We start from the raw sequence: 17,954 nt of genomic DNA on the forward strand, positions 1-17,954 counted from the left end.
TGAGCTGGATCCCATGTTACCTATAGAAGCTTGCAGATAATACCTATACACCAACAGACTGAAGCAGTCTGTTAACAGTGCTGTGAATCAGGTGATGTGGAAGCAAGTTCACTGTTCCAAGGACCACTCTGCATAATGAAATTCCTGGGCTGACTGCACGATAAGGGCTTTGCTTCATCACAGTCATGCTTTCTTACATCATTACAGTTAAATTTCCAGGCACCAAAACCTACATTGACCCTGAAACCTATGAAGACCCAAATAGAGCTGTCCATCAATTCGCCAAGGAGCTAGATGCCTCCTGTATTAAAATTGAGCGTGTGATTGGTGCAGGTAAGGCTGTTGCAGCTTCCTTATTCAGCTCTTCCATTTAGCCAAGATCGCAAGTCATACATCATAATGACAAGCAAATAATTACACCTCAAGTATAGAACTTTTGCATTTACCTGAACTGTTGGAAGCAAGAGGCTGTACTTGTTTATGAAATCTTAAGAAAAAAAGTAAAAAAAAAAAGTATGTGGCACAAATAATCTGTGTATGTTTTGTCTTCTGCTGGATGTTTAAAATACTGGGTTGTTTTTTTTTTCTTTTGTAAGCTGTTTTATTAAGATTTGGCCTATTGTTCAAGAAATGATGTAGCTAGCATTTTAAAAATTAAAATGTCATAATTATATTGGAATACATTTTATCTTTCTTGATTTACCACTTTAGTAACCTTTATCATTATACTTTTTTCTTGTATTTGTAGCTATTAGGTAGCCCTTGTACTATTTAATTTTATGTAGAAAACTAATATGTATGACTTATTTTAAATGAATATTAGTTTCTATGTATACAATGTACTTACATAATAATTTCACATTTTTCAGTCCAACTTCCTTCAATGTAGCATTAGTGCATATGAATTCTAGACCCTTAAACCTTTACAAACTACTTGCTCCTTAAACCATAAAAGCAGTAGCAATGTTTAGAATTTGCTGATGTGCTCTTATCTTCAGTAAGCAGTGTACGTATGTTATACAATGTATTTCAAATCTAATTTTTTTTCTGAAAGAGTTTTTTTTTTTTAATTCAGTTAAAAATAGTAGCTAAGCCAGTCAGAGCAAGGAAAGTACCATATGATTTCATTCGTATGTGGAATTTAATGAACAAACTGAACTATCAAGTGAAACAGAGACAGACTCATGGATAGAGAGCAGGCCGACATCTCTGGGGAATGTGCTGGGGTGTGGGAGGGTTGAGCAAGAAAGGAGAAAAAGAGAGAAAGATCATGGACACAGACAACAATATGGTGATTGCGGGGGAGATGGGGGTCAGTGGGTGTGGAGGAGAGGAAAGCGCGGATAAATGGTGATGGAAAAAATCGAGTAATATAGTAGCTTGTGTAACAAATAGTTTAGAAAAACTTAAACGTGCTTTTAAAGACTTATTTACATTTTCTCTGAGAGACGAAATATTTCTGAAATTAAAATGATTCTGCCTGTTCTGTTACTTCAGGAGAATTTGGAGAAGTCTGTAGTGGTCGTTTGAAACTTCCAGGGAAAAGAGATGTTGCCGTAGCCATAAAGACCCTGAAAGTTGGTTACACAGAAAAACAACGGAGAGACTTTTTATGTGAAGCAAGCATCATGGGGCAGTTTGACCACCCAAATGTCGTCCATTTGGAAGGGGTTGTTACAAGAGGTAGATACTGATTGCATCTTTCATTTGTCAAGTGGACTGTCAGAAATTATTGTCATTTTATATATAATAAGGAGTCAAATTATAAACATGTTGCAAACTCTAAATGAATGTTGATCTTGATATGAACCGACTAAACAGTTCTTTTGTGTCACCTCCTCAGGGAAAAAAAAATCAAATGAGTGCAGGATTAGAATTAAAGAATACATCCAATAGAGCAACTGATAAATATTCTCATTTAGCTCAAAAAGTCATAAAAGTAATGCCGTTTGGTCTTCATATTTTATACATAAAGTGTCGTTTTCTCTGAGTTCTGTTCACAGAGCAGGAGTCAGGAGAACACACTGATTTTTATTGTTAAATTTTATGAATCGTGACCATGCTCCAGACATTTAATGACCCTTCGACCTCAGCAGCAGCACTAGGAATATTTGAAACACTCACAGCTCACACATTGAGTCTTTGGAAATGGCACCATGCGTTTTATCTGGGATAAAAGAGGAATAACCCTGAAGTTGAGGCTGTGGTTTCTGAAGCAACACTTTTATTTTCTTATGTATGTGTATTTTTGCTTTTAGGAAAACCAGTCATGATTGTAATAGAATTCATGGAAAATGGAGCCCTAGATGCATTTCTCAGGGTGAGTAGCAAATTCTTCCATTCTAAATATATTATATGCGTGCTACCAAAATAATTTCCTGAACTTTTCTTTTTGCAGTGCAAAATGTGAACATTGGAAATTTTAACAAGTTAGAAAGTTGTCTTTGAAAAGCAGATTAAAATGAGAGTTTTAGATTGAACTACAATCTTTTTGATCTTTTAAGTGATACAATGTACTTAACAGAAATAGGTTCTATTCATATGTTATCTCAAGTAACAGAGGCTATTTGAAGCCCTATAATTTGAATGCAGGTTGTAGAGTAGCATTTTTCTTTTGTAGCACCACTATACTTACAGGAGTGATAGATACAAAGAAAAGTGGAGTCTGAAATAACCACTTAATGATCTGAGTTCTGCTCTTTGGGACTATTTAGATTTGGGGGTAAATATTGAGCACGGAGTTGTTAACATTTTTTTAATTAATAGTCCGTGGTTATTTTTGTAAATGATGTAATCTAAATGTATACACATATATATTTTTATTCTCAGAGACTTTTTACCTAAGAACACATGTTAACATTTTTAATGGCAAAGAGAAAATAATCTAAGCAATAAGAGCACCTGCAGAGTTATCATGCATTATCTGGAATGATCCATTCGACCCAGATGCATGTGTATTCAGAAGATCTAGAGAAGTGTGCATTGCGGCATCTTCATGGCCTCTGCTGCACCTAGAGGCTCCCTGGAGGGAAGTGTCCCCTAGCAAGTTAATCAGCTCAGGGCAGCAGCCTCATGTACCCTATTTGTAGTTCAGTTGGAGAAACCTATGTGTTAAAAACAGGATAAAAATAGGTAATAGACAGTCAAGTTGCAAATAGTCTTCAATCCCACATGCTCCTACGTCTACTTTTGGAGACTCTGTTGCAAGTAATGTTTCTCCTAGTAACAAAACAAGGAAAAGTGTAAAATGAGAACAAAGACAATAGAACCATTTTTTTAGTTTCCTTTTTTTTTTACTCAAAAATCCACCACCCCTTTTCACCATTGGGAGAAAATATTTTAATATATGTGTCTTCATATCTTTATAATTGTAGATTATTTATATAATTTTATAGCCAGTGATGAAAACACTTAGTTGTCAGGGATACGCTTAGAATTCCATTCCCTAACTTTCACCTAAAAATTAGCACATACCTTTGAATTTGTATAATCTGAAACTATTATTAACTAATATAAGTAACATACCAATATAAATGATTACCAAAACTCTATTTCATATTTGACTCTCAGTTAAATCAGCATTTGTTATGTTTTTCACGAATGCCTGCATTATATAGAAATAGTTCCTATTACACAACAGTAAATGAATAGTGTGCATGTGGTTTTCGTGGGGATTTTTCCCTTTCAAACTATGGCTAACTGGACTTCTGTTTCTGTCTTCCGGCAGAAACACGACGGGCAGTTCACAGTCATTCAGTTGGTGGGAATGCTGCGAGGAATCGCTGCTGGAATGAGATATCTGGCTGATATGGGATATGTTCACCGGGACCTTGCAGCGCGCAACATTCTCGTCAACAGCAATCTTGTCTGTAAAGTGTCAGATTTCGGCCTTTCCCGGGTCATAGAGGATGATCCAGAAGCCGTCTACACAACAACTGTGAGAAAAAGTCTAGCCCTGTGTCTCTTCCCAATGCCTGAGACTTTCCCGCCAACAGAGCAAAGCTTTAGTAATAATACAAAACTAACAGGGGCAAAAGACGCAAACTGAGCTCAGCTTTTTTGTGTTACTGTTTGCCTTTGGAAGAATCATTGTTGCTTTTACAACCTACATATATAATAAGACAAGCAATAATGATAAGAATGGCAACATGCATATCTTATACCATAAGATATGGTGTATAGATATGGTATGTATGGTTCACATAAATAATATGTGATCATGTATGTACCAGCTCTCATACTTGTAACAGCAAAATATAATTCAATTTTTGAAAAATGATTTAAAAATAATATTAACTACAGTAATTCTGGTAACTCTTCTGAGACTAGATAGAAAGGAAATATGCAAGTGTTTATTTAAATACCCCATATTTCATTTCATTTTAGTAATTATTTTACCTAATTTGTCATTGTCTCTAGACTAGACTCTTGCCCTGAGACCACAGAGAACCCATTAAATAGAGTTGCCTTTTAAAAAATGAAGTCTTGTAATGGTTTTAAAAACCAGATTAGTAAATTTAAATACACTTAAGGGAGATTGAAGACAGATATGGGTGATACTGCTGAATTGCCAAACAAATATATAGATACTTAATGGCAGCTTGATGGTTCAGATACAAGTGATGTATTTAAATAAGTTATCGTCCATATTTAAAATGTTGATTTCTTCATATAACAGGGTGGGAAAATTCCAGTAAGATGGACAGCACCTGAAGCCATCCAGTACCGGAAATTCACATCAGCCAGCGATGTATGGAGCTACGGAATAGTCATGTGGGAAGTCATGTCTTACGGAGAAAGACCTTACTGGGACATGTCAAATCAAGATGTAGGTGTTACACTATTTAAACCAAAAAGGATGTAATACCTTAATATTCATTGTTATTGGAACATGTAGGTAATGGTTTATAAGAAGAAACTGCTATAGATTATAAAAGACACAATTGCTGGGAATACACAATAGCACAAATTACCACAATAATTAATCATAAATTAGTAGGTCAATTAATTTCATTTTACTTTTCATTTTGAAGAATTGCTTTAAAAAAAAAACTTAAATTCTCTGGCTATAATAGGCCTTCACGGGATATTTCCTCCTTAAATAAAGATAACGATGCTTTGCTTGCACAGCTGTAGCGGGAGGGTCACAGGAGTAAAGGAACCATTTAGAGAGAGGAGGGGAAGGAAGGCTGTGCTTGTGGGCTGGTTTGGGTTTTTTGTCTTTCAAGGATATTTTTCTTTTTTCTTTAATGTTCTGAGAAAATATGTTTGAATTATTATTGATTGATTTAATTAAATTTTAATTTCATGAGACAAACCTATTTATGACCAAGATTGGTAAGTGCCTCATAGTCATATTTAGGACATAATCACAATGGAAGTGTCTTTGGAAATACCTAAAAAAATAGTTCTCGTTAATGAGTGTCCTGTTACGTACAAAGATGTAAAACATGCTGTTATTTTTTGACAGAAGCTGAGAGCATTTCTTAGCTCACACTTAGAAACCATTTATAAAGCAATACAAGCTAAGTAAATGTGAATTTTAGCTTCTCTTGGGTTGAACTTTATGAAATTGACATTTTTATAGGTCAGAATTTCAAATACGGGCAGATTTATAGAGTTCAACTTATTGACAATGTCAGTGAAATTTAGATAAAAGTAGAGAAAATGTAAATCCAGGAACTAGAAATCTGAAGAAGACCTCGGTTTACAGCTAATGAGAAGATTCTCAAAGGGAACACATTGGAAAGTTGAGAAGCAAAGGCTTAGTGAGGTGTGTTGGGACCTAGCAAACAGATTTACTATTCTATACCAAAGATGTGCACATTGGTAGTGATTCCAAATGAGGATTAGGTTGGAATACATTTATGACAGACATTTTTGAATGAATTTAAAAATGTCACAAATGCATCTTCTTGAGGAGTAGAGTGAAAAATTGTTAGTGCTTGAGGAAAGTTTGTATTACCATACAGAAGAGGGTTGTGACTGACAAACTGTTTGGGTTAGTCAGTTCTGTAAACGTGGGCAGTGATAGAAGCTGACTAAAATTAAACATAGTATTTTTCAAAAAGAGATTATGAATATTGTTCTATTAAATCAATAGCTTTGTTTTCAGTTTTAGAACTTTCATATCAAGTGTCTATGGTCTTTAAAACTTAGAGTTATTTTTAGGCAACTAACGTCAAGTCAGACTGTTGGTCAAGTTATTTTCAGTATATTTTCCTACGAACTGGTTCACCACCTGAGAAGTTCACACCCTAACAAGCTGAAGCTTTTAAATCGCTTAAATGTTTTGGTATTTTAATTTAGGAGACAACATGAAACTTTTTTTTTAGTTTTAGTTTCTGTTTTCAGTTTTCAAAGATAAAAGTCTAAATGATGAGTCTGTTGGCAGAGGCAAAGTTGTTAATATTTGACAGGTCTCGGTGTCAAAGATTTCATGGACTGTCAAGACAAGGACAAACATCCTTGGGGCCGAGACAGAGAAATATTTACACTCCCCAGACACCCAGTGGAGTTTCATTTCTTTTGACACCTTCCTTCTGTACTAGATTCAAACATAAAGGGAATGACAGGAATATGAGATAAGTGAAATTCAGAGTTTACTTCTAGAAACAAATAGTAGGAATGATGAAGAAAAAAATAAGTGCATTCAGTTTTCATTTTTTGGAATTCCTGAAATATTGTTCCTTCGTTTTTCTTGAAAGTGAAATATAATAGATGCATAATTACTATATCAAGAATTAAAAATGTTTTTATTCATCAAATTCAGATATGTACAGAATGAAATTGAGTTCTGACATAGAACAATTAGCACCTTTCTCTTTTTTTTTTCATTTTGAAGGTCTGAATTATTAAATTCTTAGACCAGATTGTGCAATAGTAAGAGATTACCTATGCAGTTCAGTTTTGTAATGAAATAGATGTCAATATTCCTCTTATAGGGTAATATTTATTGTTTCATACTTGTATTGTTGAACTCCTATTTGAACAATTATATATGCATCATTTTCAATGATGAAAAACCAGGGTAATTTTAAAATGATTTCAGTCTGGTAAACGATTCTCTAGATTAAAGGTGTTTTTTACTTGGGGTCTCTGGTAGCAGTTCATGGAGAGACTTGACATCTCTGAGCCTCCTCGTGCATACGGAAATCCTGTATATAAGTGAATACACTGTGTTTTCCCCTCAAGTTTGCTTTCGTCGGAACTTCAGATATATTAATTTTTTAATTAACTTAGAGTAACTTACTAAATGAATCAGTCCACTTTATAGTGTTTAAATGAAGTTGCTAGGGATTTGTCAGGAATTTGGAAACCCCCTAACTATCAAATGCCTTAGATTTTAAAACACTTTTAATGAAATGCCATGAAAATAATCAGTAAATTGATGGTTCTGTGTGTAAGCAAGTTCACAAAATCCCTGGCCGAATGCTGCATAAAGGGAGGTTTCTTTGATCACACGGAAGAAGCAGAAAAAGGGTGTTGTAGAAGGCGGTGAGGTGTAGATAGTTGCCAGGAGGGTTTAGTCAAACTGTGAGCAAGAAAAGCTTGGGAAAAGATGATATGCGTAAGTATAATGATACCCACACCCCAGTGCTTTGTGACTTGATTAACACTGTTTGAAAGTCCATTGTATTTTCATGCACTTCTAACTTTCTTGAATTTTTACTAAATAGAAGCAGTTAGAATCTAATTATTTACAATCAAAATCAAGGCAAAGTTTTCTAAATAAGTTTCTAGTTTTCGTTCTTCTTAAAAATCTGCGGATGTATAGCCCTCTCAAAGGAAAATCTTTCTGTTTATAAAACGATGTCTAATGTAATATATATTACAGAAATTGAAAGTACTCATAATTAGCATACACGTCAGCTGTCTTTTAATTGCATTTATGCCCTAATTAATTCAAATAACATTATTACTCCCAAATTTTGAAATTCTTCATTGTACAGATTAGGCTTTTTTTTTCTGTGTATATTACTCAACAAAGTTATTTTTTCTCACTTCAGGTTAGGCCAATACAGTTTTTATTTTGTTAGTAGACAGACATAGGATGATGAAAAGTAAGCTTCTGTAAGTACATGGGACATAAAGATAAGTTCTTAAAGTGGTCCATCCTGCCCTGACTGGTGTAGCTCAGTGGATTGAGCGCGGGCCTGCGAACCACAGGATCACGGTTCGATTCCTAGTCAGGGCATACGCCTGGGTTGCAGGCCATTTCCCAGCAGGGGACTCACAAGAAGCAACCATGCATTGATATTTCTCTCCTCTTCTTCCCTTCCCCTCTAAGGATAAATAAATAAAATCTAAAAAAAATAAAATAAAATAAAAATAAAATGATCCATTCTAAGACATTTGTGAGATTTGAAAATATATCAAGGTCTAACTAAATTTTTTGTGAGCCCTCAATTTTTTAAAAAGCCACCACTGATTTAGGTCTTTAGATTTTTATATTAAGAGAGACACAAAATTGTGATTCATTGTAAAACTTTACCATAATCCTGTAAATTGGGCCCAAAATATTTAATTATATGAAATGTGGGTTATGTTATGTGAGGTTAACGAAGTGAAAGGGGCATGAGCAGAGAACAGAGGCCAATCACGTTACATCCCATTTTGAGTTAATACAGGCCCATTAGCATGGTTCATTCCGTGCTTCTTTTTCTCTTAATTACAGTGGTCACATTAATCATACTGAAACACTACCAAAAAGCAACTTCTGTTTTTATTTCTAAGTAACTTTTTACAGTATATACCAGCACTCCCTATTGTATCCCAGTGGGGTTTTTTATAGATGGCATTTACCTAGTCACTTCTTACTCCTCAGGGACCTATCTAAAATTAGAATGGCTCATAAATTTTTTCTCTGACTTTTATTACAATACTAAGGCTAGATTCTGTACAGGCAAAACCAAGGTATTTTTTGGTACTTTCATAAAAAGATGTTTTAATGAATTGCATGAATAATTATGTAATGCTCTAAGAAGTCAAAGTTCTTACCTTACCTGTCTGTGAGCTTTATTGTTTCCAAATACTTCTAACAATCTGCAGATAGTGATTCCTGTTTTCCTCATTGGAAACATAATGAAGCTAACCAAATTAAAAACCACAGTCCCTCTAGGTTTGGTTTGTGCCTGATTTATCTCCTGTTGGCTGGTTAATGCTCAAAGGGGATGCACAGTTAATGCCAGCCGTGCTCTGTACAGGCCGAGGTTCCCAGCAAATATCGCTAGTGCTCCTGAAGGTGAGGGCATGATACTTAACGGAACCATTATGGTCCCAAAATTGATTCCCAATCCATAACGTCTTACTTTAAAAGTTATATATTGCTTCTGCTCCATGAGAAATGTGTAAACCACTGTAGCTTTGAGAGCTAGAAGTTTTATTTTGTATTGCAGTAAATGTTGTTTCTCTGCTGTCCTTAGAACCATGAAGTTCCTATAATGCGATAAGAAGCTGTGGGGTTAATTAACTCTTTTATTTCTGTAAGAGTCATTAAACTGTACTACACTGTGTTCATTGATGGAAAGACAAGAACTTCTTGTGTTCAAACCTAGAGAGACTTATGAGAGAGTTGTTGAAGAGTATTAGGTCAGGAGGATCATGATAAGATTTAGGTTTACCTTTTAAAAGATTGTTTAGAGAGAAAGAAAAAAGGAAAGCTCCTTCTACCTGCATTCCTTCTTTCTGGACATCAGAAGGAAGACAAACTATGAGAGGGGAACAAATGAGGACCACAGTCATGTTACGGCGTGGGAATGGAGCCCTGTCTAATCAGAAGATACTGCGTGTGTTCACACACGAGCAAACTCAGATACAAGGAAAGCCATTCCTTTCCCAGTGACAAAGTGCCCCCACTTGTTTATTATTTGGTCGTTCTGAACAATAGTTTTTAGAAGTTTTTATTTACTTATGCACAATTTGTTTAAATAACTTAACCCAGCTTTCCAAAGTGCATTCCTCGTACTTCTCCCCTGGAGAAGTCTTGCTCCCCTGAAGTGCTGCACAAAGCCACATGAAGTTGTTTGCATTTAATGTATTTTTTAATTTAATTCCTCCTATAGTTACTTATGTGTGACCTTGACAGTTACCTTTTGTGTATCTTTGATACAAAGATACACAAAGCTATATAAAGTGCCTATGGAAAGACATATAAAGATATACAAAGACATATAACGTGCCTATGGAAAATGCAGGTGAAGATGTCTAGTAAACTGATGTATAAAAAACATAGTGATGAGGGGAGAATTTGCACCGAGGACTTTATACTTAACAACACTCCTCTGTAATTAAGTTAATCTGTTTACCTTTTAAACTTTATCATTTTGCATATATAGGTGTTTTAAAAATTCAAATGGGCTCTTTTTTTAAACAAAGGATTTTCTCTAAAAATTGTTGGTAACAGCTACTTTATTCACTCCATCCTACATCTTTTTACATTTGTATGTGCTGCTTATAAATGTCAACAAGCATCTTAAGGATCTGATTTCCTACAAATAATAAGTTAATCAACATTTCTTAAAGCCAGCTTATTGTCTGCCCACCTTTGACTTTATTTTCTTCACAAACTCAAAGTCACCTTTTTTTTCAATCATCTTTTCTTATATTTCTGCTATATTATGTCAGTATCAAAGGATTTTTAACCTCCCATGAATGTTACAATATTTCGTGAGTCCTTCTCTTTTGTATTGTTTGCCTTCCTGTTACTTCCCTTGTGCTGCTCAGATTTGTGGCAATGTCTGCTTTTCACAATCTGTTTTTTTTCTTTCCATATAAGTAAAAAAAAAAAAGCCTGAATAAGCAATTTTAGACTTTCTGATTGCCACATACAAATGCTTATGGAAGCCTATTTTTCATTAACATTCAAAACTTCATGTAAATAGCATTTTAGGCTGTTACTGCATATAAATATGCAGTTATATGCTGATAAAAGTTTAACAACCAGAACTCTAAGTAGGAAAGCCCTGATCTGTAACCTTTTTCAATTTCTTACTGGAATCCCTTGCCCCCACCCCCCACCCTCCCCGAAGGCTGGTTTAAATCTGCCACTGTGAGGCCACTAAACTTGGAGCCCCAGGGTGACTCAGTCACCTTGGGAGCTAGTACCGATTGGTCCCCACGCCACTGTATCTGACAACACTATAGACTTTCTAACATATAAGCTTCATATTATTTAATATAGTGTTGCGCTTGGTAATATTTTGTCATGGTACATTCCCATATTTTGATATCTTGTGTAAAAGTGTTATTTGAACTTTGCAAAAAGTGAAACTTTGAGGAGGTTTCCATTTTGGGTAACAGAACTTCCTCTTACAACTTTGAAAATGTATAAATCTATGGAGAAATGTGTACACGTGCAACTATTATTGTACATGTAAAATGTTTCCATAACATCTTTCCTTTTGAAAACCTCTGGGATGACATTAAAAAATTTTCCATCTCTTGCCCTCTGAGTGAACTTAATTGCTGCTCTCTATTGCTGAATTAACTGCAAAATGTCATCATATCCTGCACTTTATGCACCCATTCATTAATAACATGCTTAATATTCATGGCTATGTTGGAAAAAAAATTAAGTCTTTTGCAAAGCAGTGTGCTTCACTTTTATCAGGATAAATCGCTTTGCCTACTAGGCAATTTACTTCTTATACCTGCATCTCATTCGGTAATATCTTTAATGTCCTGTCGGCTATTAGGTTATAAAAGCGATAGAAGAAGGCTACCGCTTGCCTGCACCCATGGACTGCCCCGCCGGTCTCCACCAGCTGATGCTGGACTGCTGGCAGAAGGAGCGCTCCGAACGGCCGAAGTTTGAACAGATAGTCGGGATTCTAGACAAAATGATTCGAAACCCGAATAGTCTGAAAACACCCTTGGGAACCTGCAGTAGGTAAGAAAAAGCTAAAGGTGGGAAGCTGGAGAAAGTAAGATGTTCATGGGAATCATTTTTCTCCTCAGTCCCACCACCTTGGCAAGTTGGCATCTGTGTTAAATTATAAATCCATATTAAATACACTGTGTTGGCAGATTTTACTTTTTCAGATCCCTAACTGAATTAGTGTTTAAAGAGATCTATTCACTATTATTGCTTTTTTTCCCTTAAAAGTTACAATAGATATCATTGGCTGTCATTTAGAAAACTCTTTAAATTGGAATTTTGTAATTAGGTGGCATTTCACATTTTCAAATTACTATTTTGCGATTATTATTATGTGACTTTTTATCACTGTCGCCCTGGTTTGCTACGTAGTATCAATTTTATTATTTGCTTGTAGTTAGTAAAATGATTCTCTCAAATTAACATTTATAAAGGTAATTCAGTACATGGTTAAAGAAGTATACCAGCTTTAAACAAGTCTGAAACACTTGGCCTCCTCCATTATAATGCATAGTAGTAACTATTCAGCCTCAGGGCCAGGTGAGCCTGTTCTCTGGTCTGCACTGGTTGTCCGTTAGGCCTTGTGAAAGTGTGTGAGCCACGAGGTGCTCGAAAGGCTACCATCGGTGCAGTGGACGCAGAACATCTTAACAGCAGCCTCCTTTTCTGAATGAGTCAGTCCACAGCCAAATGTGCTTTTTTTACTCCCAGCTACGTTTGGAAAAGCAAACGAACAAACATGGACTCATTACAAATACTGTTGGCTATATTTTAAAAATGCGTAAAAATGCAATCTGGTGGTCATCATATATAGATAAAATATAAATTTTGGAGTCCATAATTATTGGATAAGCTTTATGTATGAGATTTTATTAGCATATCTATTCATTTTTATATTTTATGTTTATAAGTATTATAATAACATTAATTAAAGTATGTAATTTTATTCCTTATACCCTTATTTTTGTATGGTACAAGATCTTTTCACTTAGTAGTTCATGAAAATTTTTTTTGGTTTTATTTTTATCTAGGCCAATAAGCCCTCTTCTGGATCAAAACACCCCTGACTTCACTACATTTTGTTCAGTCGGAGAATGGCTACAAGCTATTAAGATGGAAAGATATAAAGACAACTTCACAGCAGCTGGCTACAACACCCTTGAATCAGTTGCCAGAATGACTATTGAGTAAGCTTAAACTTTAAAAATTATATTTAAGAATGTATTAGGTACAACCCAAGCTTTGTACATTCAAGATATATGAAAGAGGTATGAACCATGGAGAAAAGTATCTCTTTAATAAATGCCTTCTACGTGCCAGGAATTATGCTAAATGACCTTTTAACGTTTAATATCTTTTTTAAGCCTCACAGCAACAGTTTTGTTAACTCAGTAGTTTCGCCCACAAGGCTAAGGCTCAGAGAACTTAAGTATTTTCCCCAAACTGACTCAGTTAAGTGGTAGCTAATTTGTCTCTGCAGCCAGTGTGGTAAACACCATTCAGTGAGACTTTCTTTTTTCATTAACCACGGTAGCGTTATGTTCCTACTCTTTCTTCACTGCAAAGGAGGATTTCTTTCACCGGGTTTTTATCAGACGTTACAATCTCAAAGTTTCAAACCCAACACCAGAATGCATTAGGACATTCAATATGATTATTTTCTGAAGAGGTCAAGGGGAACCATTTAATTCACTGTAACTATTGTAACAGTTTAGTTTAACTTACCTATTGGAAAGTGTTGATTGAGTCAAAAAATTTTTAACCTTAAGAGTCACCTGATAAAACAAGTTAGAAATTGCTGTGATCTGGAAGTAAAAACTAATTTTCTGCTTTGGCTCCATCACCGATTATGTGGCCTTAGGAAAGCAATTTAATATATCCCAACCTTGCCTTTTTTGGCTACTCCATAACTCTTATGGGTGATGCCGATTCCCTCAGTCAATGTGTTTGAAAATGAGAAACAATTATCAAGTTTCCATTAGTGGGGTCCTTTTTACCTGCTACTGTGAGAAGGATTTCAATTTTCAGATGAAATGAAGGCCAGCAATCCTTCCTGGTGTCAGGAAATGTCATGTACATGAATTTAACAATGTGCGTGCTATCTTGTCTAGCTTTCTGTTAGGCACCACGTGGGCAGAGCTGGTACAATGATCCTTATCTTTCCAAAGGAGGGTAACTCCCCGTAAAGACCTTGCCTCTCAGAGTCTTATTAGATACTGCTGCAAAGTACTGCTGCACTGTCCTGTTGCTGTATCTTAGCTGCTTGAATGCCTAGGCTCAGTCTTTCTGGTTCTCGGGAAAAAGTACAAGCAGAGATCCACCTAGCTTATGTCAGATTTAAGCTATTAAACGTGGGTAATGGGTATTGTACTTTTTTAAAAAATGATCGAACTGAACTGAAAGTAGTTATGTGACCAGTAATATGCTCAGAACTACCATATAATTAAACTCTATCAAAATTTGTACAATCAGTGAAAATTCTCGTTCTACTAGAAGCCAGAACTGTTTCTGTCCATACCATACACATATTTGAATAACAAAATGTTTTAAATTTCACTTAGGTTCAAGATCACAATGTTTCAACTAACATTTCCTAATGTTATCTTCAGTTAATACTAATTTTAACACTTTGATAATTTCCTACGTAAAATTTCAAATCACTTTTAAAATATCTTATTGGCAAACTGAGAGCCTGAGCAGTGAGGTTTTCACAAAGGAGAAGGCGATGCAGGTCACTGACCTGACCTACCGCAGCCAAGTGACCACATACATACCCACGAACACCAACATGGGATCTGTTCCCATAAGATACACAGATTATTCAACTAAGGAGTTGACGACGGTCTGCTACCGAATAAATTCTTGGTAAGCTAACTAATAAAAAATGCATCTGTCTTTTTCAGTGATGTGATGAGTTTAGGGATCACACTGGTTGGCCATCAGAAGAAAATCATGAGCAGCATTCAGACTATGAGAGCACAAATGCTTCACTTACATGGGACCGGCATCCAGGTGTGATGGGCGCTTCTCCCTCTCAAGAGAGGCTGTGGACCAGAGAGAACAGTTGCTGGCCTTTGATGTGTGCATAGGATGCTGCTACAAGACAGCTGAGTCCTGGGTCCTTTTGAGAGTGAAGAGAAGATGGATGAAGCACCTACAGACTTGAACTCCTAAGTGCCACCGGAACACATAAAAAGGGAATTTAGGATCCACCACTGGTGGCCAGGAAAACAGCAGTGACAATAAACAAAGTACTACCTGAAAAACATCCAAACACCTTGAGCTCTCTAACCTCCTTTTTATCTTATAGACTTTTTAAAATGTACATAAAGAATTTAAGAAAGAATATATTTGTCAAATAAAATCATGATCTTATTGTTAAAATCAATGAAATATTTTCCTCAAATATGTGATTTCAGACTATTCCTTTTTAAAATCATTTGTGTTTATTCTTCATAAGGACTTTGTTTTAGAAAGGCGTTTATAACTTTGGACCTTTTTAGTGTTGCTCTATGACACATTACTACACTGGGTACTTTTGAAAGAATCTCAAATTTAAAAAAAAGAAAAAATAGCATGGTTGAAGATATCTCTGTCAGAACATTGGTATCCTTTCTTGTGCCACTTTATTTTGTTTAATCAGTGCTGTTTCGATATTGTTTGCTAATTGTCAGGTAGTCAAGAAAATGCAAGTTGCCAGGAGCTCTGATATTTTTTAAAAAGAATTTTTTTTGTAAAGAGCAGACAACACTATCTTTTTAATGAAAAAAGCAATAATGATCCATAAATACTATAAGGCACTTTTAAGTGATTGTTTATAAAGTGATTTTACTAGACAGAATTTACTAAAAAAAAAAAACTCAAATTGTAGGTTTGTGACCACAAAAACTATGAGGCACTTCATCTAAAGAACGTTGGTGGAGGCGAATCTCTGGAAGCAAGAACCATCCAGTGTTATCTAAAATTTAGTGTGAGCACATCGAGATTTTTTTTTCAATATTTTGACATTAGGAAATTTAGGGTGAATAGTTGGCATATATTTTATATCGTGTTCTGTTTAATGCAGTCCAGACAGAAGTGGAAAGAATTAAGTTTTATATTAGAACTCGGAAGCATGATATAAGGGGCAGTTCACAATTTTCACCTTTCAAAACAAATTTGCTGCACAGGATAGCACCAATGCAGCTACAGGAAAAAAATTATTTTATTTGTGAACACTGAGAAACTTAAGTGAAAGAACCCTTTTTACCATGGCCGAAAGAGGTGAAGAATCTGACTTTCTTCCAGCTTTATTTATTATTCCATATTATTTGGTTACATGTTAGAATTTCACGAGCAATAATTAAATGTCTTTATAGCTATTTCAGGAATGTATACATATTGTGAGTACCGCTTTCAAAAGTTATGAAAATCATGAACTACCCCAGAATTGAACTGTTGTATTTCCAAAGAGAATTGGGCTGTTTATAATGATTTTAATAGAGAAAGATCCCAGGGATCGGTCATAATTGGTCTTGTTTGATAATGTGGGCATCCACAAACAAACAGATAACAGAAACAAAATCTGTAAATGTTTCTTTGTAAAACTTGTAAATTTTATTTATACTGTCTTGTTTTGTACACACATTCCTCTGTAGTGGGCTCTGAATACTTTGAAAATGCACTATATTTTTCTATTTTACTTGCAGAGCATCACAAAAGAACAGGTATTTTCAGTGCTACATAATGTGTTTTCCCACATTTAGGACCAAAGATGGCTATAGAAAAACTCAAATGGATTGCTTCCCGAACCCCTCCCCTCCCCTTTTTTCTTTTAAATCACTGTACAGTGTTATTTGATATTTTTATTTATTTTCGATTGACTAGAAAGATCATTCTAATTTCACTAAAATGTTTTTTGTCCCTAAGGAAAAATAATCTGTAAAATAATTTTAATTAGCGTAATACAGTCACCTAGATACTTCCATTTGTAATCTTTGTAATAGACTGTAAATATATTTTTGGAACTATAACACAATGTGCTTGAGGGTTATTTTTCAGTGTCCGCAGTGTATACAAGTGTTTATACTAAGTACAGCACTTTACAATTCTAATCAGTAGTGTTGGCCTTTGTGAGAATGAGTGGAAGAGTCCGGGTGAGCGTTCTCAATTCCGTTTGGGTTCTAGACTCACGACTAATGAGGTTCTTTTCTTGTTCATAGCTTAAGGTGCTTATTTTTTCTATTAAAATTAAATTAACAAAAAGCCATTCTAGAAATAGAAGACATGGTGTGGTACATGCAAACGGTGTCTTTCCTGCTTTTTTCTAGCACTAGATTTATAGCTGAGTAGTCTTTCTTGAGTAGAAGGGCAGAATAAAAAGGTTTTTTGATTTTTTTTTCAAAAATAACTTTTCTTCAGCAATATACCTCATCTGCCTTAAATTTTTTACAGCTCTTTACAGGGAAAGGGGAGAAGGGATGGGAAAGACACACAGCACAATAGGAAGTGTATGATGACATCACTCTCTCATTTGTAAGTTTCATTTCCCAATCGACATTATAATTTGAAACATGTGTGAAACAGATATTCAGAGAAAAAAAGGAGTAACATTGTAACGCTGATTGTAATACTCTCTTCCAGAAAGAGATGAAATGGTTATAACAATAAGAATGTATAACTTGCACCTTGAAATCTTTTTCTTTTGATAAATTAGTGCTCAGGGGAGGAAAAGTAGAGAAAGCAAGTGTCAAGAGTAGAATTCAAAAATTATAAAAATGCAAAAAAATGGCCTCTTAGCTTTAATAGAGCCACCTTTTTTAGAACACTGTCTTCACACTTGACTTGTCTTTTGCATTCAGTACTGAAATAAAGGTGATGTTTATGACATCTGGATCGAATGTTTTCTCAGCAATTGACCTGGGCCTCGTTTACTAGGACTGGTGGTTTATGCTTGTCAGAGCGCTATTAGTTGAACCATATTGTACACTTATGTAATCTACATTAGCTAGTGCTATTTAGGACTATATTTTAATTGCTCCTCTTATCCGTGATTTTAAGACAATTAAAATGGTGTAATTCACCTCTCTTTTTTTAT

The 17,954-nt window shown here is 35.1% G+C and overlaps 1 protein-coding gene across 4 annotated transcripts in view; it reads left to right on the top strand.

Moving 5' to 3' along the window:
• The window catches only part of EPHA7 (EPH receptor A7), a 166,308-nt gene extending 148,564 nt beyond the window's left edge, over positions 1–17,744 (top strand). For 2 of the 4 annotated variants that reach the window (XM_037039310.1, XM_037039312.1), the window contains exons 10-17: positions 220–333; positions 1,498–1,683; positions 2,259–2,320; positions 3,728–3,937; positions 4,679–4,828; positions 11,697–11,890; positions 12,910–13,065; positions 14,782–17,744. In XM_037039310.1, the coding sequence (XP_036895205.1) occupies positions 220–333; positions 1,498–1,683; positions 2,259–2,320; positions 3,728–3,937; positions 4,679–4,828; positions 11,697–11,890; positions 12,910–13,065; positions 14,782–14,896 (1,187 nt within the window). In that variant the 3' untranslated portion in view covers positions 14,897–17,744. Of the gene's footprint in view, positions 1–207; positions 334–1,497; positions 1,684–2,258; positions 2,321–3,727; positions 3,938–4,678; positions 4,829–11,696; positions 11,891–12,909; positions 13,066–14,781 lie in introns of all 4 variants that reach the window. The other 2 variants (XM_037039311.1, XM_037039309.1) reach the window with 1 other exon arrangement.
• Positions 17,745–17,954: the final 210 nt, after the last annotated feature.

The sequence above is a fragment of the Sturnira hondurensis genome, unplaced genomic scaffold (assembly GCF_014824575.4).
Source record: "Sturnira hondurensis isolate 20B ecotype Veracruz unplaced genomic scaffold, ASM1482457v3 Scaffold0025370, whole genome shotgun sequence".
Lineage (NCBI taxonomy): Eukaryota > Metazoa > Chordata > Mammalia > Chiroptera > Phyllostomidae > Sturnira > Sturnira hondurensis.